Raw genomic sequence first — 26,054 nt, forward strand, 5'->3', positions numbered from 1 at the left:
GGAGCGGCCAGCTGGCCAGGCCCGCGGACGGAGGCGGAGACCGGACACCGAGGCGGAGGCTGCCGTCGACAGGCCGAGCCCTCGGCGTCATTAGAGCGCGTCCGGGTGTGGGTGGAGGAGCTATCGAGGCGGCGGCGGCGGCGCAGGTAGGAGCCGGGGAGAGCAGTGGGGAGAGCAGTGGGGAGAGGAGGGAGGAGGGGAGGATGGAGGGGAGGGTGGGGGTAGGGGAGGATGGGGGGAGGGAGGAGGGGAGGGTGGGGGTAGGGGAGGATGGGGGGAGGGAGGAGGGGAGGGTGGGGGTAGGGGAGGATGGGGGGAGGGAGGAGGGGAGGGTGGGGGTAGGGGAGGATGGAGGGAGGATGGGGGGAGGGAGGAGGGGAGGGTGGGGGTAGGGGAGGATGGAGGGAGGATGGGGGGAGGGAGGAGGGGAGGATGGGGGGAGGGAGGAGGGGAGGGTGGGGGTAGGGGAGGATGGGGGAGGGAGGAGGGTGGGGGTAGGGGAGGATGGGGGGAGGGGAGGATGTAGGAGGGGGGTAGGGGTGGGAAAGGAAAGGGGGAGCAGTGGGGAGGTAGAGGGGGGGGCTGGTCTGTGGGGAGAAGAGAGAGATCGGAGACCCTCTGGCCTGGGGGGCTTTGGACAGAACAGAGATGGAGGGTGGGGTGGGGTGGGGGTGAGTGAGGGGTGAAGAGGGGGGTGAGGGGGTTTAGGTTGGGGCGGGGGAAGAGAAGGAAGATCGGAGACCCTGCCTGGAGGGAGAGGAGGAAGCTGGTGGAGATGAGGGCTTTGGAGGATGGGGAGCTTTGAAGAGGAGGTGGGTTGGTGAGGTTTGTGTGGGGGGGGGGGGGGAGAGGATGAGGGACGGCGAGGCGTGGGCGTTGAAGAGGAGGTGGGTTGGGGAGGTTTGAGGGGGGAGAGGAGGAAGATCAGAGACTCTCGGGACGGGGGTGGAAGATAGAGGTAGCGAGGGGTTTGGAGAGAAGGAGGGTTGAGGAAACTGGGGGGGGGGTTTGGGTGGAACGGAGGCGAGAAAGCTTGGGGTTTGGGAAAGGGGAGGTGGATTAGGAAGTGTGAGAAGGACAGGGGGGAGAGGGCGTTGTATCGGATCGTGTGTTTCAAGACATGGGAAGTGGGTGTTTGGTCATGTGGGTTGATGACAGTAAATGCTGGAGGGGAGGGAATGAAGGAAATTATGAGGTTAGAACTGGCTGACTCGCCAGTGGACTCTTAGCTACAAAATATGTCACCCAGGGCTCTGGTGGTGCCAGGAGCTTGTAGTTTTGGGTGGTGGGATGATGGATTTTGCAGTTGGAGGTTGTGGGGGCAAGGAGGATGTGGGAGCTGGCAGAAAGGACTATGGTCAGGGAGCTGAGTCAGATGGCATTTACCAAGCCATGTGAAGTGGCTGGTGAAGTCTGGAGAGCCAGCGAAAAGTTTAAATGCTGGAAGAGTTGAGGTTAGTGGTGGCTGTTTCCTGTGACTATCAGTGCATTAATAGCTGCAACATCTGTCAACTGGAACTCCAGTGTGCAGCTGCAAATGAATCTCTTGCACCAAACTATAGCAATGCTGGTGTCTCGTTCCCTACTTATCATCTTCCTTTCTTAAATAACTTTTTATTTGCTGCCGTCCAAAATGTGATTATTCCTGAAAGATCATCAGTAAAATAGAGATTTTGATGCATTGTTCTACAACATGCCTATTATGTAACAAACAATGGGAAATGCTCCTACATCTCAGCAGGTGCAGCAGCAACTGTCAAAAAAGAAGTAAATGTTTCTGGTCTGCAGCTTTCAATCTGACTGCTTTTCTTTTCACGGATACTGCCTGCCCCACTGGTGTTTCCAGCATTTTCTGGTTTTGTTGCACACATCCAGCAACTGCAGTTTTGAATTTTATTTTCATATTCTGTATCTTGCAAGTTATTTATTAATAAAGCAGCCTTGACTAGTGCAGATGACCATCCAGCCTGCTGGTCAAGAAAAATTGTCAATTGACGACTGCTGAAGATGGCACCTCCGTCTTTACTATCTGGATGCCATGGCCTCTTATTGATTGCTAGAAAAATAAACAATTCGATGTAGAGTTGGGTGTGCCCTCTAATTTCAGTGATGAAAAATGTAAACGTAAAATTTTGAAAATGCTAGAAATGCATGACGTCTGTTATGAGAGAAACAATTTGTTTTAAGTTAGTGCCCGCCACTGATGCTGCTTGAGCTGAGTATTTCCACAATTTTCTGCTCTTATATAAGATATTCAGCATGTACAGTTTATTTTGTTTTTTCAAAGAACAGTGGCACAGCAGTAGAGTTACAGCCTTGGAGCACCAGAGGCCCAGCTTGATTCTGACTGAGGGTGCTGTCCTTGCAGTGTTCTCCCTGTGACCGCATGGGGCTTCTCGGGGTGCTCCATTTTCTTCCCACACTCCAAAAACGTGAAGGTTTGTAGGTTAATTGGCTTCTTTAAATTGTCCCTAGTGTGTCGGATGCAAAAGTGGGATAACGTAGAACTAGTGTACGGGTGATCATTGACTTGGTGGGCCAAAGGGCCTGTTGCCATGCTATTTCTCTGAACTAAAATGTGAAGTTGATGTTTGCTCCAAACTCTTAATGCACATTGTGAAGGTTCAAGAAATGACATTCAAGGTTAATGTGTGAGCTTGCTCCTAATATAGTAAATGTCCTGTCATCATTTTGAAGTAGTGCACTTGCTGGGATGCCAGATTCACCAAGTGCTGTGCAAAACTAAAGCAGGCCCTTGCTGATTTGATAATGAACCTGAGATTTGCATATGAAACTGTTATCTATAAAAAATTGTCTTTTCACTGTAGTTACAGCATTTGGTTTTGCAGCATTAAAATAGCTTTGTATTAATTTAGACGATATCAAATCTGGGTTGCTTTGGTTCTCACATTACCTGTTGTAGGTGCAGTCTGCTTGAATCACTTTTGATCATTCTAGTTGCAAATAACATGGCCTATGTGAATAGAATGCTTCAATTACTTTATAACAGAACATTTTTCTCACTTGTTACTGGTTTGTGCTCTGAAATTTCCATAATGCTTAGACAGTAGGTTCTAATTTTATAAAAATGGCGATCAATTGACGTGGACAATTAGTAAAAGTGCCCCAATTCTGCCACCGTTCACATTGGTATCGTAATATTGAGGCAAATAGAAAAAAATCCCTAATGATCACACACCTGAAATAATCGTCTTACTTGGCATCTGAAATAAGGTGTCCTGGTTATTTGCGATAACCAGGACTCCTTATTTCAGATGCTAAGCAATACGGTTATTTCAGGTGTGTGATCATTAGTTATTTGGTGCAAGCCATGGATTTTGTGCATATTTTTAAGATGGAGGGAAGCATACATTGATTTGGTGAAGACTGACATCAGCACAGGAGAGCTGAAATGAGTGTTAAAAGTAAATACAAGCCAGAATGTTCATTAGTACTACTAGATCAGTTTTAGTTCTAAGATAGAACTACAAAATGCTGGAGTAACTCAGCGGGACAAGCAGCATCTGTGGAGAGAAGGAATGGGTGACGTTTCGGGTCGAGACCCTTCATCAGACTGATCTTCAGCCTGTCCTGCTGAGTTACTCCAGCATTTTGTGTGTACCTTCGATTTAAACCAGCATCTGCAGTTCTTTCCTCCACAGTTTCAGTTCTAATATTCAGTAAACACATACTTTTATTCCTATGGGTACTTCCAGCACCACTAGCATTCATCTATGGGACTGTTGTAAACATGTTTGTTAAAGTTGAAATTTTAGTTGTTGCTAGCTTGTTGATGAGCACACAAGGTAAACATCTAAAGTACTGTCTGCTAGTGCTGAGTCACTTGACTGAGAGTGCCATGGTTGCCTTTGCTGATACAAAGAGCAATAGAACACTAACACTAGGTGTGGTCTGAAGACAAAATAATTGTTATACAGGACAAAGTTGTTATTACTATCATGACCCTTTTTATTATCAGCCCTGAAATGTTTGGGGAACTCTGCCCTAATGCCCTAAGGCTCAATCTCTTTGACCACATTGTGTCAAACACCTTGCTGTTGATAATGCAAAACGTATACACTGAAATTGGAGTACATGGGGGGGATGGTGTCCGTTATTGCCGATTGTCTGTTATAAACGAATAAGGAGGATCATATGTACCGTACTAATGGGAAAACAGCCAATAAACATACACTACACAATAAATAGAAAAGGAGACAAAATGCCCAATACCTTGGGACGGCACAGTGGCACCACGTGGTATTAATGCCATGCTATCTGTCAGCGCCAGAGACCCAAGTTTGATTTTGACCTTGGGTGCTCCCTGTGGCAGCGTGGGTTCACTCTGGGTGCTCGGGTTTCCTCCTTCGTTGCAGAGACGTGTCGGTTTGTGGTTTGGTTGGCCTCTGTGTAGGTTGTGTGTGTTGCAGGTGGATCCACTGCCTCGCGGCGCCAGGGGCACGGGTTTGATCCTGATTTTGTGCGCTCCCTATGGCCGCGTGGGTTTCCTCTGGTGCACTGGTTCTATCCTACACACTAAGGGTTGCCCCTAGTGTGTGTGGGGTGGAGCTGGTGTTCCAGGACTCCCGGTGTGGGACCCATGTAGTCGTGATGGGAGCCCAGGGTCAGGTATGGGTCTCTGGCACTGTCAAGTCAAGTCAAGTCAATTTTATTTGTATATCACATTTCAAAACAACCCACGTTGACCGAAGTGCTGTACATCTGATTATGTACTAAGGAAAAAAATGAAACATACAGTAGCACACAAACATAACAGCACATACAAAACAGTTCACAGCGCCTCCTCAATGAGCCTCAAATGCTAGGGAGTAGAAATAGGTTTTGAGCCTGGACTTAAAGGAGTCGATGGAGGGGGCAGTTCTGATGGGGAGACGGATGCTGTTCCACAGTCTAGGAGCTGCAACCGCAAAAGCGCGGTCACCCCTGAGCATAAGCCTAGACTGCGGGATAGTGAGTAGCCCCAAATCGGCCGACCTGAGGGACTTGGAGTTAGAGAGGTGGGTTAGAAGATTTTTGATGTAGGGGGGGGAATGTCCATTTAGGGCTTTATATGTGAATAGGAGGAGCTTGAAGTTGATTCTGTACCGTACAGGGAGCCAGTGGAGAGAGGCCAGAAACGGCGTGATGTGGTCCCTTTTACGGGTACCCGTCAGGAGACTCGCTGCGGCGTTTTGGACCAGTTGCAGGCGGGACAGGGATGATTGGCTGATCCCAGTGTATAGGGAGTTGCAGTAGTCTAGGCGGGAGGAAATTAAAGCGTGAATGATTTTTTCAGTGTCGTCGAATTGGAGGAAAGGTTTGCTTTTAGCTATGGTACGAAGTTGGAAGAAGCTGGCTTTTACCACAGCGTTGACGTGCTTGTCAAATTTTAATGCAGAGTCAAATATCACGCCGAGGTTTTTGACATGCGGTTTGACTAGGCAGGATAGGCTTCCAAGACTGCCTGTTATCGATTTGATAGAGTCGGGGGGGCCGAATAGGATGATCTAAGATGATGAGAGAAGGTAGGTACAGGCTACTGAGCTGGATGATCAGCCATGATCATATTGAATGGCGGTGCAGGCTCGAAGGGCCGAATGGCCTACTCCTGCACCTATTTTCTATGTTTCTATCTCAGACTTGCTCTCGTTTAATTGGAGGAAGTTCTGTGCCATCCACCATTTTATGTCCTCAAGGCAGTGTAAGAGGCTGTTTAAATTTGACTGGTTGTTGGGTTTCAGGGGGAGGTAAAGCTGAGTGTCATCGGCATAGCAGTGGAAAGAAATGCCGTGCCTTTGAATGATTTGGCCAAGGGGGAGCATGTCTAGAGAGAAGAGAATGGGGCCTAGGATGGAGCCTTGTGGAACTCCGCAGGAGAGGCTAGCTGGAGAAGAGGAATAACTGCCTATGTTGATGGCGAAACTCCTATCTTTGAGGTAGGAAACGAACTACTGTGCGGTTTGTGGAGACCAAAGGCCTGCACCTCTCTGTGGTGTGGCAAGGGGACGTGGGGGGATCCCACGTTGTCAAAATGTCTGTCTTTTTGCAATGTGCGAGAAAAGATAGAACCACTACAGTAGTTATGTAGGAGGAAATATAGAACCACTGCACACTAGGGACAATTCACAGTGTGTAGGATAAAACTAGTGTAGGTGTTTCCATGCTGTATCTTCAAACTAAACTAAGTTAAAATGGTTCAAAAACTCCATTCAAATATGTAATTCTCCAAAGTATTCAAAATGCTTTTATTAGTACAGTAGGAAGGACAGTAGAAGAAACAGAGCTACATGAATGTACAGTACCTGTGTCTCTAAAAGCAAACTAAACCAAGAATCACTCCATCCACCTAGTGGTCATTCCTTGAAACAACAAACTGTCCACAACAAATTCGGTCCACTGTAACTGGAATCCATTATAGAGAGGTCCATTAAAACGAGGGTTTACTGTATATTTACTATCAATGATTCCACTTTTCATTTATTGATTGAAGTAGTAAAGGGTGTCAATTCTGTCAATAAATTAAAACTCCCATCAGTTGATTTTATTTAATAATAAGCTCAATAGACAATAGGTGCAGGAGGAGGCCATTCGGCCCTTCGAGCCAGCACTGCCATTCAATGTGATCAATGTGATAATGGACTATTTGTGAAGATGCCTAAACTTTAAATGTTGAAGAGCTTTTCTCCTCAACATTGTCTATTTTACCTCCACCCTCGATGGATGGTAGTGATCCTTCCATCAATACAATGCTCGGGGGATTCATCTCTGAACTCCTGCAGCTAGTGCTGGGGATTATTTCTTCACTTTTTGTTTGGACAAGATGCTCCCTGCCCAAAATGGGTTGCAATAGGAGACACATTTTTAACCCCCTACCGTGTTATTATTCTAATATGTGTTCCTGACCTGTTTGTTAATAATATTTAATATTTAAACATTTTGGGATTGGCTTCATTGTTAATTGTTGCCTGTTTTTATAATGGCAGGCCAATTGTAGTATTTCTTATAGTTTTCAATTGCCATATCCAATCAGTCTAGAAGTGAGAATTTGTGAAAGTTCCTTAGTTATTTCTTACATCACCTTCTACCTGTGTAAGTTCTCTGAGTATCTCGTCCCAAACTACTTCTGATTTCTCTTCAACAAGGTTTTAGTTTGCCTCTGCTAAATCTCTTGCCTTTTCTCCTCTAGCTTCTGGTAATTTTGCTTTTAAAGTTGCTCCATTTAATCCAACTGATCTGTTTTGTCTCTGCCACTGTGTTAAATATCTACATTGCTGTAGATTGTATCATAATAAGTAGTCTCTTACACTATTATAGGTAACAACACATCAAATCCACTTCTGGAGGCACCAGTGCAGAGCAATTGTACCGAACACGTACATGTCTGAAAATGGAATTTCCTAACCTGGGAGAACATTGTTCCGAAATTTCCTGCAAACGGCTGGGTAAGGGTAAAATTCATATCATTTATGCTCCATCACTATTTATGCTTTTTAGGACAGGGATGATAAAAATGTAAGCAGAATGTGTGTGTGTCTGTACAAGCCTCAGTTGTCAACCCAACCCAACCCCACTCTCCTGTCTTCCACTCTGCCTTCCTTCCTTACTTTTTTTGCTTTTCTTTCTCTCTTTCTCTTCCCCCTTCCTGTCAAACCTACAGCCCCGCCCCATATTGTATCTCTGATCCTCTCCCCTTCCCTGAATGATGCTGGCCCCAACTGGCAGAAGATTGGAACAAAAGGGCCTTTTAAAAATATTTATTTCTGTTTGGCATGCATACTATCAATGGTAAGGCTGGAGTTTATTGTGTGGTCTTAATTTTCATTGAGAAGGTGGTGGAGATCCAACTCTTTAAAGCAGTGGTATCCTGGTGAAGGCGTTCCCATATTTTCCTTTCAGACTACACTTGGATAACTTTCAAGTTTAGTTTGTGTGCCATCCTTGGGGCATTGATAATTTATTTTAAATATTTATTATGATTAAGCATTCCTTGACCTCAACTCTCCCAATTACTGAACCTTTGTGCACTTGAGGCAATCTTTCAGCTGTTTGAGCCCTATATTCTGGTATTCCCTCATTAAACCTTTCTTCCTCCTGTATACCTTGTCTAAAACCTGGTTATAACTTTTACTTGCATAATGTCACTTTGTGCAAGGTATGGCTTTTACTTTACTTGTTTATAATCATAATACGGAAAAGGAAGATTTCCATAATGCCTTAGATTTTCATTTCATATTTTGCTTGTCTTGTTAAGATCACCCTTGTCTCTTTCAGATTTCCTTCCTATGAAGTGTGATGCCTGTGTGCTGATCTTCTGCAAAGACCACATCAGCTATGCAAATCATAAGTGCACCTCCTCTTATAAAAAGGTTTTTGTGCCATTCTAAAATATTTACACATATGTTCACTTCTGTAAAGAGGATCTTTGTTTAATTTTGAATTAAATTATTTTGTTGTCTGATATTTTCCTTCTCAGTAAAATCTAAAATCAGTAGAATTATGGATATTAAACAAATCAAGATTAGCTGTAATCTTATTGAATGGCATAGGCAGAAGGGGCCAAATGGCTTACTCCTGCTTCTGTTTATTTTATTTTCTTCCTCTGGAATAAGTCAAGGAAAATGCAGCCTGTATACTCTTGTTTTTAAATGATTTTCATTTGTCCCCTTTCTGTTTATTTTGCCTGAAGGTGTTAACTCCCCATTGCAGTCAGTTTCTACAGATCTTGACAGCCTTTAAAGATAGACACAAAATGCTCAGCGGGGCAGACAGCATCTTTGGATAGAAGGAATGGGTGGCGTTATAGGTCGCGAGCCTTCTTCAGACTGTCAGGGGAGAGGGAGATACAGGCATATGAAGGGTAAAGTATGAAAACGAGACATGAAAGGAGATGAAGTTAAAGGGAAAATTTAGAAAAGATCATTGTTAGCGAGGAGAAGCTGACAACGAAGCATACAAAGATAAAATGGAATCGGGGACAGTCAGACTGGTCGGAGAACGGGTGGGGGCGGTGTAGACAGAGGGAAAGCAAGGGTTACTTGAAGTTAGAGAAGTCAATATTCATACTGCTAGGGTGTAAGCTGCCCAACCCCTGTAAATTTCCCCGGTGTGGGACAAATAAAGAAATATATATTAGTCACCTTGACCGGCCACAATTGGCAGAGGCATTGAAACAGCTACTTCCTGTCAGCTTTGAACTAGATTGTTTGATTGCCAGGAGCATTGTAACCAAATCTAAGTTTATCATTTGGTTGTATTTATGAGAAGATTTAAATGTCTCTAACAGACCTATGCTCAAATTGTATTTGAGATGGTCTTCAATTGAGGCACATATTATGTCTCTTGTTTGAAAAAACGTTTAAGGTGTTGAAACTATTGCAGATGAATAGACAATAGGTGCAGGAGTAGGCCATTCGGCCCTTCGAGCCAGCACCGCCATTCAATGTGATCATGGCTGATCATTCTCAATCAGTACCCCGTTCCTGCTTTCTCCCCATACCCCCTGACTCCGCTATCCTTAAGAGCTCTATCTAGCTCTCTCTTGAATGTATTCAGAGAATTGGCCTCCACTGCCCTCTGAGGCAGAGAATTCCACAGATTCACAACTCTGACTGAAAAAGTTTTTCCTCATCTCTGTTCTAAATGGCCTACCCCTTATTCTTAAACTGTGGCCCCTGGTTCTGGACTCCCCCAACATAGGGAACATGTTTCCTGCCTCTAATGTGTCCAACCCCTTAATAATCTTATACGTTTCGATAAGATCCCCTCTCATCCTTCCAAACTCCAGTGTATACAAGCCTAGTCGCTCCAGTCTTTCAACATATGACAGTCCCGTCATTCTGGGAATTAACCTAGTAAACCTACGCTGCACGCCCTCAACAGCAAGAATATCCTTCCTCAAATTTGGAGACCAAAACTGCACACAGTACTCCAGGTGCGGTCTCACTAGGGCCCTTTACAACTGCAGAAGGACCTCTTTGCTCCTATACTCAACTCCTCTTGTTATGAAGGCCAACATCTTCATTGCCTGCTGTACCTGCATGCTTCCTTTCAGTGACTGATGCACTAGGACACCCAGATCACGTTGTACGTCCCCCTTTCCTAACTTGACACCATTCAGATAATAATCTGCCTTCCTATTCTTACCACCATAACGCAATGAAACAAGGAAAATTATTACTTTGTTTTGTTTGTGTTTCTTGTTTGCTTAAGTCTTTGTTAGAGAAGTTGATGACTTGATTCTCTCACTGATGGTGGTATCAGTGGATCATTAACTGGACTGTTTTTAATATATACTTGATTCATTTCAGGATATACAGGTACCCATGTGTCCTCTGTGTAATGCACCTGTTCCTGTCAAAAGGGGAGAAATGCCAGACATTCGTGTTGGCGAGCACATCGACAGGGATTGTAAATCCGATCCTGCCCAGAAAAAGCGTAAGGTGTGGCCATTATTCTCAATTCATATTCATTAGATTGTAAATTTCATAATTATTTTCCACCACTCTGAAATAAACTGCATTGGTATTGGTTGTCATCTTAAATTGGTATTAGTTTATTGTCATGTGTACTAAGATATTGTGAAAACCTTTGCTTCCTTGCTATTCAGTCAAATCATAGATACACCAGAACAATCAAGCCATACACAAATACAACAGGTAGTGCAAAGATACCAGGGTCCGGAATATAGTATTACAGCATTATAGCGTTATAGTTGCAGAGAAAATGCAGCTAGAAATAAGTGCAAGGTCTGCCAATGAGGTCATTTAGAAGATTGGGGTTATACCTTAGTTTATGGGAGGACCATTCAGTAGTCTGATAACTGGAGAAGAAGCTGTCCCTGAAGCTGATGGTATGTGCTTTCAAGCTTCTGTATCTTCTGCATGACAGGAGGGGGAGAAGCGGGAATGACTGGGCTGAAAGTCGTCTTCAATTATATTGGCCGCGTTTTCAGCGTGAAGTGTTGATGCAGTCAATTTGGGGGAGGTGCGGAGGCAGTGGGAAGCTGGTTTGTGCAATGGACTGGGCACATCTATTACAATCATTTGCAGTCTGGGGCAGAGCTGATGCTAACCCAAGATGTAATTCATCCTGATAGGATACTCTCTAGGGCCCTTCTGCAGAAGTTGGTAATGGTCGCTGAAGCCATGCTGAGCTTCCATCGTCTTTAGTTTAGTATACATTGGGATACAGCATGGAAACGGGTAGTTTGCCCCACCTAGTCCACACCATTAGTGCTCAAGCTTTTATTCTCCAATCTCCAATAAGAGATTCTACTGTCTTTTATTTTCCAGGCTGGCTTTAGACAATAGTTTATATGGTTCATTTTAGTGCTAAGGAACAATAAGCCATGTAGTAGCAATCAGGATCATACAAACATGTGAATCGGTTGCGGGGATGGGCCACTTGGTTCCTTGAGCTTGTTTTGTCACTTAACAAGATCATGACAGATTTATTTGCAAGCTCTATATTTCTGCCTTGCTGCGGTAACATTTCACCATTGTTTATGTTTCTGTCACTGCTTTAAAAATATTCAAATAATCTAGGAGAGGAAACAATTGTCTTGTCTGTCTTAAATGAGACTTCCTTACTTTGTAAACATTATCCCTCTAGTTCAGGATTCTCACATATGAAGAAACATTCTTTCTACCCTGTCCAAAACTCCCAGGACCTTGTATGTTTCAAGTCACCACTCGCTCTTCTGAATTTTACTGTTAGCCTCCCCTGTCTAGGCTAAATCTGTGAATCATGCAGTTGAACACTCTAATCTCTCTGTGTAGCAGAGTCAGTAATCACTTGAATCATTTTTTAATTTTCATGTCATCTTGCCATAATTTTCCCATATTAAACTCCACATGCTCTATTTCAACCCCCTCACTAAATCTCACTGTATCTCTTTGGTTTCCTTCTGCAGAACCTATTTTCGTACCTATTTCACGTTATCATCAAATTTAGGATCCAAACCTTTGGAGCCCTAATCCAAGTCTCTTTTATAAATCGTAAAATTGAACCCCCTGCGCTGTTTCTTGGAGCACACAATTTGTTGCATCTTACCAGGAAAAAAAACCTATTTCTGCCTACTGTTCCTGTTAGCCAGCCATTCTTCTCTGCATACCAAAATAATACCTTCTGCACCATGAGCTTTTATTGCCTCCAATAACCTTTCATTAGCACCTTATGGAAATGTTAGTGCATTGATTGTCAATTCTTTATCGACAACATATGTAACTTCAATTGTTAAAAAAAGTTTTGTGAAAGGGAAATACATGCTGACTGTTATTATCTTTCAATTTTCTATGCGACTGCAATTGAGATAGAATCACGAGTTATTTATCTAATTTGGAGTGTGACCAAATTGAAATAAATGTGTTTCAGATCTTTACGAACAAGTGCTCGAGTCCTGGGTGCAAACAGAAAGAGATGATCAAAGTGACATGTGACCAATGTCACATAAATTTCTGCTTAAAGCACAGGCACCCCTTGGATCACGTGTGTAAGGCTGATGGAACGCCTCCCTCCAAACCAGGGTAAGAAGCTACAGACAAACAATCTTTTGCCGTTATTAGGCTGGTGGATAAAGGCATCAAATGGGGGAGAGAGTAATCTCATGAGGTAGGATTTCTCGTGTGAGCCAATACATGGTATGACTATATTGCAAATCAAATTGCTCGTATGATTTGCATACTTGTTTTGTTTTCATACTTGACTAATCATTTAAAAAAAAAAAATCAATTACAATAACTTCTACAGTTTATGTAGAGGATCACAATGTCTGCTTATAGAATTCTACAGAAGCAGAATATGCTCATTATACAGTAGTCTCATCAGAAAGACTGCCAAATCTGGTATGATGGTACAAGAATAACTTGGAAAAAGTAATAAGAATTCAGAAATGAGGGAAGGTGACGGGGAGTTATTCCTGCTGCAAGTACTTAGTTTTCCCTTCAGATTGCCTTTTTGCTTTGCTGCTTAAAGGGCATGAAAGCCCATTGTCCTGAAGTACTGCTTTACCACTGGACGGTGATATCTTGGATTAAGAGGCTGATGTAGTTTTGCTGACTTCACTGGAAAGTGTCATGTTGGTAACTGGAGATCAGCTGATTTTTTTGACACATGATCAACGTGACACTTGTAAGCAATGCCGCAATGGCCCATTAGTCGGGAATGTAATTTTGTTCAATTTGCTTAAGCACCTTTAGATTTAATCTATTAATTTGAATAAAACTTTCCTCTTGGGTATTCATACTTGATGACTAGTTGATTCTGTTTATTTATTTGGTCGATTGCCTTGAAGATTAACTGTGGTGGGGCAGAAACATTGCCTGGGTTAATCTCATGCTTTCTTTGCCTTCGAGTTTCTTTTGTAATGTTCTCAATGATTTATGCAACGTCCAATATAGCTTACAAAAGGGTACCAACAGCACTGAAAACTGAAAAAGTGCTTTCCTATATTATCCCCAAGTAGAGCTGTTGAAAAGAGCACACCTGAAATATGCTTGAAGGCTTTAATTTTATCGGTGAAGGAAATTAGTTCAATTTGCGAACTTGTAGTAATCGGAAGTTCTGGGAACTGTTTCTTAATCTACAGTGCCTACAGTGTTACACAGTTGAGGAAAAGGCATCAGATTCTACTGTTACATGAGCTGTGCAGGACAAATCTGTCCTCTCTGTGATGATGATTGCTGAGGATCCAGGCTATAACTAAAGCTAAACCTGTGACAGCTAACTACTATTTTGTGTGAAATTATTCTACTGAATTTTGATAGATTTTTTTTCTTTCTGAAAGTAATGCCGCCGTTATAAGGGCTCGGGGAAATCCAAAGCCCAGCGCAGCCCCATCTACAAGCAAAGATACATCGAGCAGTCGACCAAACAGAGTGAATACATCAGCAGCCACACACCATAACAGGTAGACTTTCACTGATATTGGTGAATTTCAATAAAGTCAGTAATGGTTATTAATTGACAGTAAATGGATGCAGAGTGGGCAACTGAGTGGGTACCTTTGTCTTCCAGTTGCATTGCCCTTCCACCTATACACAACTCCTCTATTTTTAATATTTGTTAAAGACCACAAATTGACCACAAATACATGCTTTAATACCGTGGCTGCTATAGCAGATCAGAAGCTGTGGACCCTGCAATGAGTAACGGGATGCCTTAAAGCCTTCCCTCCATCTAGGTTAGGAGGGCAATGGAGTACTGTGCAGTTACCTGAATGATTGCAGCTCTTAACAAGAGCTCGGACGCTCAACGCAATCCAGGAAACTTGATTCTCTGCAGGGGAAAAAGCAACTCGTTTGATATCCTATCCACCATACTAAATATTAATTTGTTCCACCAGTGTACAGGGGCAGTGTGTGCCATCTATAGAATGCATTGCACTTACACTATCTAGTCTAACATGGACAAAGTCTACCAGAGTATGGTAACGCTGCTACCTGACGGTTCTGCTCCAAGGCGTGCACAATCTGAACTGGGAAATATATTACTGTTCTTTTGATGTTGTTAGGTCCAAACCTGGAATTCCCAAACCAACAGTGTTTCCAATCCAAAGCAACCTGCCACCACCGCCATCTTGTGGCCAATAGACAATAGGTGCAGGAGGAGGCCATTCGGCCCTTCGAGCCAGCACCGCCATTCAATGTGATCATGGCTGATCATTCTCAATCAGTACCCCGTTCCTGCCTTCTCCCCATACCCCCTGACTCCGCTATCCTTAAGAGCTCTATCCAGCTCTCTCTTGAATACATTCAGAGAATTGGCCTCCTGCCTTCTGAGGCAGAGAATTCCACAGATTCACAACTCTCTGACTGAAAAAGTTTTTCCTCATCTCAGTTCTAAATGGCCTACCCCTTATTCTTAAACTGTGGCCCCTTGTTCTGGACTCCCCCAACATTGGGAACATATTTCCTGCCTCTAACGTGTCCAACCCCTTAATAATCTTATACGTTTCGGTAAGATCTCCTCTTATCCTTCTAAATTCCAGTGTATACAAGCCTAGTCGCTCCAGTCTTTCAACATATGATAGTCCCGCCATTCCGGGAATTAACCTAGTAAACCTACGCTGCATGCCCTCAATAGCAAGAATATCCTTCCTCAAATTTGGAGACCAAAACTGCACACAGTATTCCAGGTGCGGTCTCACTAGGGCCCTGTACTACTGCAGAAGGACCTCTTTGCTCCTATACTCAACTCCTCTTGTTATGAAGGCCAACATTCCATTGGCTTTCTTCACTGCCTGCTGTACCTGCATGCTTCCTTTCAGTGACTGATGCACTAGGACACCCAGATCTCATTGTATGTCCCCTGTTCCTAACTTGACACCATTCAGATAATACTCTGCCTTCCTATTCTTACCACCAAAGTGGATAACCTCACACTTATCCACATTAAACTGCATCTGCCATGCATCCGCCCACTCACACAACCTGTCCAAGTCACCCTGCAACCTCATAGCATCTTCCTCACAGTTCACACTTCCACCCTGCTTTGTATCATCTGCAAATTTGCTAATGGTACTTTTAATCCCTTCATCCAAGTCATTAATGTATATTGTAAATAGCTGCGGTCCCAGCACCGAGCCTTGCGGTACCCCACTAGTTACTGCCTGCCATTCTGAAAGGGACCCATTTATCCCCACTCTTTGCTTTCTGTCTGGCCAGTTAGGGGTGGGCAGAGCCCAGGCAACGCCCACATCCTGAAAAATTAATAAAATACTTGGCATCGAAGTTTGCTTGATAATGCGTTGAGGTACTTGTGACCTTGCAATGTGTTGTCGTCTGAAGGTTATTTGTTCTACATAATATAGTGGAGAACAATTTGTGCTTTCCCTCATTCCATGGGCATTGTATAAGAAAAATATATCACGGCTGCAGCTTTACTAGGAAATAATATGTTCAATTCCATGGCATGACGTGGTATTTATTCCTTCTTGCCACTTGGAAATATCTCTCAGTACCTATAAAATGAGGTTATTTTTGCACAGTGACGTGGGGAACAACCTGTATCTTTTCCCACTGAGAACTATCATTGTGCTTGTCCTGTATGGGTCTGACCCAGTGACAGATTTCAGAAAGATTTATTCAAAGGCCGTTTATTTGAAGGTTAAAGTATTTTCATCAAACTACTGACTTTTTTTTGGTTTGCATTGTTTTCCCATTCCCTCCACATTCTTCTCCTGTCCAAGGATGCTGAGACAGTTTGATAAGTTGGAGGAGCGGAATTAGGCCATTCGGCCCATCAAGTCTACTCTGCCATTCAAACATGGTTGATCTATCTTTCCCTCTGAACCCCATTCTCCTGCCTTATCATATCATATCATATATATACAGCCGGAAACAGGCCTTTTCGGCCCACCAAGTCCGTGCCGCCCAGCGATCCCCGTACACTAACACTATTCTACACACACTAGGGACAATTTTTACATTTACCCAGCCAATTAACCTACATACCTGTACGTCTTCTCCCCATAACCTCTAACACCCGTACTAATCAAGAATATGTCAACCTCCACCTTAAAAAATATTCATTCATTTGTCCTCCGCAGCCTTCTGTGGCAATGAATTCTGCAGGTTCACCACCCTCTGACCAAAGGAATTTCTCCTCAATTCACTCCTGCCCTTAATCATAGGTCAACCTTTGAGACTCTCCCAGTTTGCCTGACTTTGCATTGCAATTGGCTGTAAACACTGGAGTCTTGCCTGATTTGGCAGTTGTCACACTTGGAAGTTCATATGTCAAGAAGATCAGCACATAACACTGCTCTTTTTATTTTGTTGTCAGTGACCTACCAAGAGGCATCCCTACGTCTGCATCTCTGCAAGCAGGATTGGTGAGTTCAATAATTTCTGACATATGATGATTTTGCAGTTTAGTGTCTATTCTGAAAAGGTCGATGTTGCCAGGTCCCTGTTTTGTAAAGGGGATATTCAGCATAGAGATGTACTGAAAACATTGAGCTTCACATTACCACTGATTCTATCTGGTGACTTGTTACATTGCCTTCCAGCGTGGCAAAATATGATTGTTGCACAATGTGCTCTTGCTGTGAAAATATGCAGAGTGCCTTGTCGGTTTCAATTACCAGTTCACTCATTGTGCATTAACATAGAAGCAAATCTGGTGACGTTTTCACATCAACGTTAAGTGTGTTGGGGAAATAGTGCGGGAATGGCACTCAATGACTTAATCTTGTAAAATCATGTAGGCATGATGAAAGACACTCTGGGCTGTATCAGTCTATCCCTCCATAACCTGGCCCCATCCTACCTGACTGACCTCCTCCACAGACACACTCCCACCCGTACCCTCCGCTCTGCTGCTGTTAACCTCCTGTCCCCCCCCATCCGGACCAAACTCAGATCCTGGGGGGACAGGGCTTTCTCCATCGCTGCTCCCACACTCTGGAACTCACTACCCCAAACCGTCAGAGACTCCTCCTCACTCACCACATTCAAAACATCACTGAAGTCTCATCTGTTCAGCACTGCCTTCAATCACTGACCGTTACCTCACCTTCTTTTTCCTTTTCTCTTCGTTTACTCATTTATCTATTTATTTTCTTTTATGTTTTAGTAAACCTTGTAAAGCGTCTTTGAGTGTTAGAAAAGCGCTATATAAATGTAATGCATTATTATTATTATTATTATGATTCCAATATGATAAATAGCCACAGAGTGTCTCTTAGTGTTTTCACATATGTAATGTATGTTCATAGATTTACAATATAGGAATAGAACATATGCAAAATATTGCAGGCCAGGATATCTTGAATAAAAACAGATGCTGGAAATACTTAGCAGGTTGGACAGCATCTGTGGAGAGAGTTACTGAGTTACTGCTTCAGGTTAGATAATCGTCAGGATGAGCTAAATGAAATACAGAAAAAGAGGGAAAAAAGGATGGCCTTTGTTAGGATGAAAGGCAACGTGGATTAAAAGGAGTAATTAAGTAAAGGTGAAAGGAAATAATATTAGGGAACAAATGGTATTTTGAAGGAGGAGTAACTGCAGAATTATCTGATATTACAAGAAGAATGTAGAATGAATTAAATACTAGTAATAACAATTACCTGAAATTTTGAGTAGAATAGGCCATAATATACCAAGTAAAAGAGGTGCTAAATGTTGAACTTGATTGAAGTTTATTAGTAAAATTTAGAAGTTAAAATGGGTGTGAGATGGAAAATTAAACTGGTAAGTGCTTGGAAGACGTAGGTGATTACAAACCACAAGTTCCTGCTCTGGCTTCCAATAATAATAGTCATGCTGACAAACGGAGGTGTTCTCAAAGTCCTTCCACTCTACATTTGTTTTCTGACTCTCCAATATACAAAATGGCCATATTGTGAGCAGCAAGTACAGTTCACTACATTAACAATGTAAAATCACTGAAAGAAGTAGGGTTGTGGACATAGGGAATGTAGATGGTAAAAGGGAAGGGATTGAATATCCTGCTGTTGTACGTGCTGTGGAGAAGGTATTGATATTGAAGATGGAAGAGTGAACCAGACCATCCTATAGAGTATGGATTCTGGTGTGTTGGAAGGAGAGTAGAGTGGGACCATTACGTTCGAGATATCCAAAATTGTGGAATGCGATTGATCAGATGTGAAGTTCAGGCATTCCCTGAAACCTTTTGATCCTGGATGTCCCTGCTTCATTTCCACCCACCATTCTCTTCCGCCACTCCTCCAAACATGACATGGGTTTTGTGCTCCTTCCCTTCTTATTTGAACAGAAGTCTAACCAGAATTAGTACCTAAAATTATTTAGTTTAGTTTAGTTTATTGTCACGTGTACAGGTACAGTGAAAAGCTTTTTGTTGCATGCTAACCAGTCAGCAGAAAGACAATACATGATTTACCATCAATCCATTTACAGTGGATCTATTCCCATGATTAGGGAATAACGTTGAGTGCAAGGTAAAGCCAGCAAAGTCCGGTCTAAGATAGTCCAAGGGGCATCAAAGAGGTAGATAGTAGTTCTGCACTGTTCGCTGGCTGTGGTAGGATGATTCAGTTGTCTGAATCTTTTATTGAAAAAAAAAATGGAAAACATTCTGTGCAGCGAATAAAGGCAGATATAACTGGGATAGTCCACATTCCAGCTGTCATATTTCAGGGCACTGGATTGGATTAAATCGAAACTAGAGCTCAAACTATGCCACCCATGTTGTAAATACACAAAGTCCGTGGCTGGGAATTTAACCTTCCCTGGGACTGCTGAATGGCTGTGCCTAGAAATCATTATTTTCTCTTCCTCTCCGAGATGCTGATGTGCACATTTGATCTGTTGGTTACGTGAAAGCAGCAATTTAAATCACAATGGTCATGAATCTGATTGTTGGTGAAATTTTCAATTTCTAGGATGTAATGGGATTTTCCTTTTAAAATGCCTGTAAATGGGGCTGTAGAAACTGCCTAAGCTGTTTCCATCTGGACAGGAAATGACCTGCTTCTGTTCTCTGCCTTGTAATTTAGTGGCATGATTTGTATTTCAGCCTGTTGATGGGACCTTAGAAATGAGCGTATTGGGAAGAGCCGGCCAAAGTGAGCTGCTATAACCTCGAATTCCCCTGTAATTGTGGCTGCTGAAGTGTATAACCATTTTACGAGTTCATAATCCCCTGGGTCAGGGCTGGAAAGTTACTAGTTCAAATTCATTCCCTGTAAAGGCACGGGCAATTGTGATATCGGCGGCGTGGATATCTGGTTAGGAGGGGAGATAAAAGCAGAAAATGCTCAGTGGATAAGACTGTACCTGTGGAAAAAGGAAAGGAGTTTACATTTTAAAGTGACTTTTCATGGGAAAAAAAGAATTGACCATTGAAATAATTGTCCAAGATAAGAAGGAATAATAATCTGGCCAAGAAATATATCTTGGGGAAGGAAGAAATAGATGAATACTCTTGACATCTGTCGAATTTTAATTTTGTGAAGAAAACATACCCTTGCAGTGGCAGAATAGATCCTTGAAATGAGTAAATCTTGTACGGTTCCACTTATCTTGCGTGGTTTTACTCTGATAACAAGACCACGGTTCATCAGCTGCAGGTTTTGGCACGGTGTGGATATTTGCTGTCTGTGGTCTGATTGTGGCAGGCTGATTAGCCCATCAGTACAGGCAATGCTGCACCTTTATCATTGATAATGTCTGACTATTCCCCAGTCGTTAACTGTGATTGCGGCCAGATTGCCAAATTTATACTGGCTGTGTGTTCATAATGTGGAAAGGCCCCAGAGTTTAGCATAAATTGAGAAATATAGTGACTTTGAAGTAAGTTTAGAATTCAAATAGGATTGAAAATTGCCAAATGGAACTGTAATTTAAGAATGCTTTTTGAAAGGAAGCTTGGTGTTTTACAAATTACTGTTCTGATTCAGTTATATTAAATTGTAGCTATAGAAATTGTATCACCGTAAAGAGGCAAATTAATGTGTAATTAATCAGATTGTTGAGCTGGGTTTATTTCCTACCATTGATTTCTAGTGTAAGTGCCTATGTGATTTTATTTCAAGACTGAAGAGCAAGCACTGCAGAGAGCTTTGGAGAGATCACTAGACGAATCTTCCAGAAATACAGCTCCCAGGTAAAGTTCTGTCATTAGCTTGTCAAATTCTCTCATCTTCCTTCCACTCATTCCTCCCAGGTTTTAAGATTATGTCGCATTAAGAGTTATGGGCATTATCTGCCAATAATACCTGGGCGTGTGTGGTACCCGAGGTTTCCTTTGTTCTTCCTTTCCCTTCCTCCATTGAGGTAGAAGTATTGATGGTATATTGGGATAGGGCTTTCTCCATCGCTGCTCCCACACTCTGGAACTCACTACCCCAAACCGTCAGAGACTCCTCCTCACTCACCACATTCAAAACATCACTGAAGTCTCACCTGTTCAGCACTGCCTTCAACCACTGACCGTCACCTCACCTTCTGTCTCCTTTTTCTGTTTGTTTACTTATTTATCTATTTATTTTCTTCTCTATGTTCTAGTAATCCCTGTAAAGCGTCTTTGAGTGTTTGAAAAGCGCTATATAAATGTAATGCATTATTATTATTATTATTATTGAAATAATTGCCTGACTCAGACCAGTTCTTGCCGATACCTTTACTAGGTTTCAAGTGAAGTACGCCCGTCACAAATTGAGACGTTAAGGGTGCCCCATTTCATTTTCATAGCCTAGCAAGGCCCCTGCATTTCATCTTCAACGTAAACAGTTTGGGAGTGAGCATCATTGGATGAAATATAGCCCTAATTGCTACATTTAAAATATTGCATCAAAATTTGCAGGACTCTTTTTTTTTGGCCACTTACTATGTAATTAAGGATCAGCAGTTACAACTGTTAATAAGTTCAGCTTGCTGGTATAAAATGTGCATTATATGGCTTGGGGATAATTGTGGCCCAGTATCTTTTGGAGATAAGTAAACGATGTTTTTCTGGGCCTCTGTGTACTGATACATTTAACTATTTCCACTTTCCCATTATCAAGTCGGGCAGAACTGGAAGGCTATTAATGGTATGCTCTGCCAGCCCCTATTGAGAAGTGTAAAGGATCTATGGATTCAAGAAGGCTATTAGGCCATTAGTCTTTTCAGCTGCCTCATGCATTTGAAATCAGATCCCTGTGCAGATTAAGATCCATTCCAAACTGCCTCAGTGACTTCAAATGTATCGTGAACAGAATGTCGTTTAGGATTATGGATTGAAGCAAGATGCAATTGTGAAGCAAAGCTGACTTTATCCTGTGTAGTGGAAGAGAGTCCCCGTTTGAGCAAAGACTGGGAAACTGTTTCAACCAGCGAAGAGCGTTCTAGGTTGGCAGTGGCACAAAGATGATTAAACACAAATGTAAAACTCAATTTTCAGTGTGGTGCAGTCTTATTCCGCAAGGCACGAGTGTACAAAGTATACCAAGGCCATATGTAGCGATGCTGAGTTGCTGTAAGTTGACTCTGTACCTGGAACTTGGTCTGGTGAGAGGTAGAAGGAAAAGCATTGTACGTTCTAAGTTTCACACTGCTAACAATTGCAGAAGTGAGCTGACACAAGAATCAGGGGAGGGGTAATAAAAATTGTGTAGGAAGGAACTCCAGGTGCTGGTTTACATCGAAGATAGACACAAAATGCTGGAGTAACAGCGGGACAAGCAGCGTCTCTGGAAATGGGTGATGTTTTGGGTCGAGATCATCCTTCTGACAGAGTCAGGGGAGAGGGAAACAAGAGGTATGAAAAGGTACAGAACATATCAGAGCAGGCACTGATAGCCAAGGAACTCACAATGTGGGCTTCACCTTTCTGTGGTCATCGGTGCCGGCTCTGATTTGTTCTGTCGCTTTTCGTACCTCTAGTTTCCCTCTCCCCTGACTCTCAGTCTGAAGAAGGGTCTCGACCTGAAATGTCACCTATTCCTTTTCTCCAGTGATGCTGTCTGACCCGCTGAGTTACTCCAGCATTTTGTGTCTATCTATGAGAGGTAGTAAATCTGACTTAACTACGTTCTAGCCTTTGGGTAGACTTCACTTCTAAACTACATTCTAATTGTGCTTAATTGGAACGGAAGGAGAGAGAACAACAGACTATTTCTTCCTTTTATATTTTTGATTGATCACGAGGATGAAACACCTTGAGGATAGCTATTCCATCTGTCTTAAACCCAGGCTATGTACCTCCTGCTGCCTCCTTTTTAATGGAGTCAGTGGCCTACACTGCCTTATTCTCTCAGCTGGAGCAAATTCATATGGAGGAATGTGACTGAAGTTAGTTGGCGAGGCAGCTTTCCTCTCTACCAGCGACCACAATTTATTTTTGTCCAGGTTTAGATCTCTCTCTTAGCTTGTGCAAGACATTTTGAAGGCTAAAAGCTCGCATTGCAAAGCTGCCTGTGGAGCCTCAGTAGCATTGTGCTTGGGGCTACATGTTATAATTATGTGACTCCACTGTCTGTCTAATTCAAATGCTCTTCATGTGCTTAATCAGACGATGATTAATATGTAATAATGTGACTTGGAAAAAACATAGACTATAAACAGCTCCAAGTGGCCTGCTCCACTACTATAAACTCAGCAGTTTACATTGCACCTATTTTTAGTAGCATTACCTAGTTCGGTATGTTGTACCCGATTTTTGGACAATCTGTATGATTGTGATGCTTCCTTTCTCTTAATAAAGTTGCACTTTTCTGTCTCCCACTCCTTATCTTGTATATCCTGTATTTAGCCACCAAGAGCAAGAAGATTTGGCTTTGGCTCAGGCTATTGCTGCCAGTGAGGAAGAATTTCGTCGACAACAGCAGCAGGTAATTATAGTACGAGGAACTGCTTAGTAACTTTGCCAATGGCCCGTGAGCCATGCAGGATGTTCCCTCTATTACATTTGGGATGAAAAGATTTCTTCCTTGAGGACTAGTCTACTATATGAAAATAATTTTCCACTTCTCTATTTTTTAATTAAAATCATAGGCACTGTGCAATTGTATGAACTAAATTAGAGTTGCCCAGCATTTATAGCTGTTAAATTTGTTTGGCACTCGAATGGTCATCTTAATGACAAGATCAGGCCCCTGCCACAATTGAACTTTTAAATTCCAACCCCATTTGCCTATTATGTAATTGGTAACCACGGTTTAAACAAAATAATCCAAAGCAAAGCAAATCTTGAAGTTAATTACTTTTTAAAAGGCTCTGATTGAAAATCGGGCCACATTTTAAAATGCAGAAGAGAGGAAGGAGGGGTCAGGAGATGAAGGCTCTTTCTTTTTATGTGTGTAAATCATGAACGATTCCCTGCTAAGCTGCCCCAGCTGCCTGTCAACTACGTCTGATAATTCTCCAACATCAGTGAAATTCACTGAAGCGTTAAATTAATAAAATCAAGGCGTCTAGTTTGAATTTCAGATGACTTCAGGAGCAGGCAAATTTTAACTTAAATTCTTCTCTCATTTTCCATGTATTATGAGCAATCAAAGGCTTAGAGAGGGAAGTTTTGGCAGTACATTGTAATGATTTGACTTTGTTTTGTACTTTACCTCGTGCTCTATCTGTACGAGACCAAACATTGAAATGCCGTGAGCTGCTATCATTCGAATCTTAAACATATTCATTCCATAGAGTATGTGCATTACAGGTCCATCCGCACAAATCTAGTATTCAAAAATCTAACCCTTCTCTTGTCGACATCGGGGAACTTGAGGGATTAGGGGGTTAGTGCAGGAAAGTGGTACTGAGGTAAAAGATCCATTTGGACTGTCGAATGACAGACTGCCCATTCTACTTGTATTTTGATCATTATTGTAAAAAATATATATTCAAGCATAATGCTTTTCATGCAGACATTTTCTTGTTATCTGTATGAAGCTAGCAGAAAATACTAGTCGGGAATCTAGTTCTTAGCTGGAACATGGCTGCAAAATGGGACCTGACTTGGTGGTACTCCATCCCACCATGAGTTCTTGAGCCAGAGACCTGAGCACGTCATCTCAGCTGAAGCCTGCATGCCACAAACAGGAAGGCAGTGCTTCATTAAGATGAAGCATTCGACAAAACACAGTATTGGTCTTCAAGTAACGTCACAAAAACATTGATTAATCCATGCTGTTTTTGTAGAACTTTATATCGGATTTGTTACCGGGCTTTGTTGCTCTAAGAACATATCTTGTGGTCGTGAAAGATACTTTAATATCACAAATGGCTATAGTGCTATCGAAGTCTGTTTGAGCTGAAGTCACTGTTGTAGCTTAAGTAGACAAGGACAGCAGATTTGTAAACAGCAAGATCCCAAGCACATTTTCCATTTCTTGCAAGTACTGTCATGCTAGGATAATGTGTAGGTGACCCTTCTATACCTTGTCCACACTTGGGAAATGAATGCATGTTCAGCTGTGAATGATTTCCACGTTCTACTCCCAATACAATCATTTTCTACCAGAATTAAAGGACAAAACAAAAATGCCTTCATGTAGCCTTCCCCAACTAAGAGGGTTAGTTCAATTTATACTGTTGTAAAGAGTTGCAGACTGGACTGATACAGACTTGGTGAGCGAGGGTCAGTATCCCACACTTGTACCTTGAAGCCCTAACATAGCTGGGACAAAATGGCTGCATGTATTGCCTTGGTGAGGGAAGGTTATTTTGAAACATAATTTTCAGCTGAACATCCTGTTACCAGCGATTATTAAATATCATAAAACAGAGCAAAAAATTAACAAATTCAAGATAGCTGATTTTCCCTCCAAACTTTCCAATGGTGTTTTGGCAGCATTCCTTGGGATAATGCGCAGATTTCAATGACGAGCACACTTATTCTCTCATGCCCCTGCTGATTATTATTTCTTTTATTGTTTCAGACGCAGCATCGAAGCTCCAGGTCCTTGCCGTGTAAACTTTCCTGACCTTTAAGTTCCAACTCTACAGCATTACCTTACCGTTGATGCTTTTAATCGGTGTCAATGGAGCTCGGGGCTCACAAACAAAAATAGGGCTTTTTGGTTTAGAAAAATAAATGGCCTCTGCTCAGTGAATTGCCCGATAACTATGATTGTTTGATTCTATTGATAAATCTATTTCCTAAGAGTTTTTGCATTGAATTCCTATATAAATTTATATATTACTGAATAATAAAAAAAATTATGTATGGCAACAGAGTGCACAAGCTACAGTTATAATATTTAATCGTACACGTATTGTATTGATTTCTAAAGAATAAAGTGTTTTAAAATTGGTGCATTACGTAATTCAATGTTTTGTGTATCTTCCCAAGACTCATTTCACACCTGGTACCTTTAACTTGGTATGGTGCTGCATTCAGGATGATTTGCATTTGCAGTTTTTTTCTGACAGCACTATTGAATATTTCAGATTAAAAGTAATACATTGTGCATGAAAGAAATGACTTAAAGTCCCTAGATTGATTTAACCAATTAACATTATCAGTAAAATTGCATATGAAACCTATTCAAATTGGGTTATCGGCATATCCACACTTGCCATCTCTACTCTTGACAAATGAAATTGTTTGGATTTTTATGAATGTTAAATTGAAATTGTTTAACTCTATTA

General features: G+C 42.1%; 1 protein-coding gene across 2 annotated transcripts; it reads left to right on the forward strand.

Moving 5' to 3' along the window:
* zfand2a (zinc finger, AN1-type domain 2A) lies at nt 1-25,712 on the forward strand. 2 transcript variants are annotated; one of them, XM_078418496.1, is made up of 10 exons: nt 1-146; nt 7,315-7,442; nt 8,272-8,366; nt 10,308-10,439; nt 12,373-12,524; nt 13,784-13,906; nt 16,783-16,831; nt 20,519-20,589; nt 23,218-23,296; nt 25,343-25,712. In XM_078418496.1, the coding sequence occupies exons 2-10, from the start codon at nt 7,388-7,390 to the stop codon at nt 25,385-25,387; spliced, it is 801 nt and encodes a 266-aa protein (XP_078274622.1). In that variant the 5' UTR covers nt 1-146; nt 7,315-7,387; the 3' UTR covers nt 25,388-25,712. The 2 variants fall into 2 exon arrangements, with proteins under 2 accessions (XP_078274622.1, XP_078274623.1); XM_078418497.1 differs by lacking the exon at nt 1-146 and adding an exon at nt 1,137-1,454.
* Nucleotides 25,713-26,054: the final 342 nt, after the last annotated feature.

This window comes from Rhinoraja longicauda, chromosome 21 (assembly GCF_053455715.1).
Source record: "Rhinoraja longicauda isolate Sanriku21f chromosome 21, sRhiLon1.1, whole genome shotgun sequence".
Lineage (NCBI taxonomy): Eukaryota > Metazoa > Chordata > Chondrichthyes > Rajiformes > Arhynchobatidae > Rhinoraja > Rhinoraja longicauda.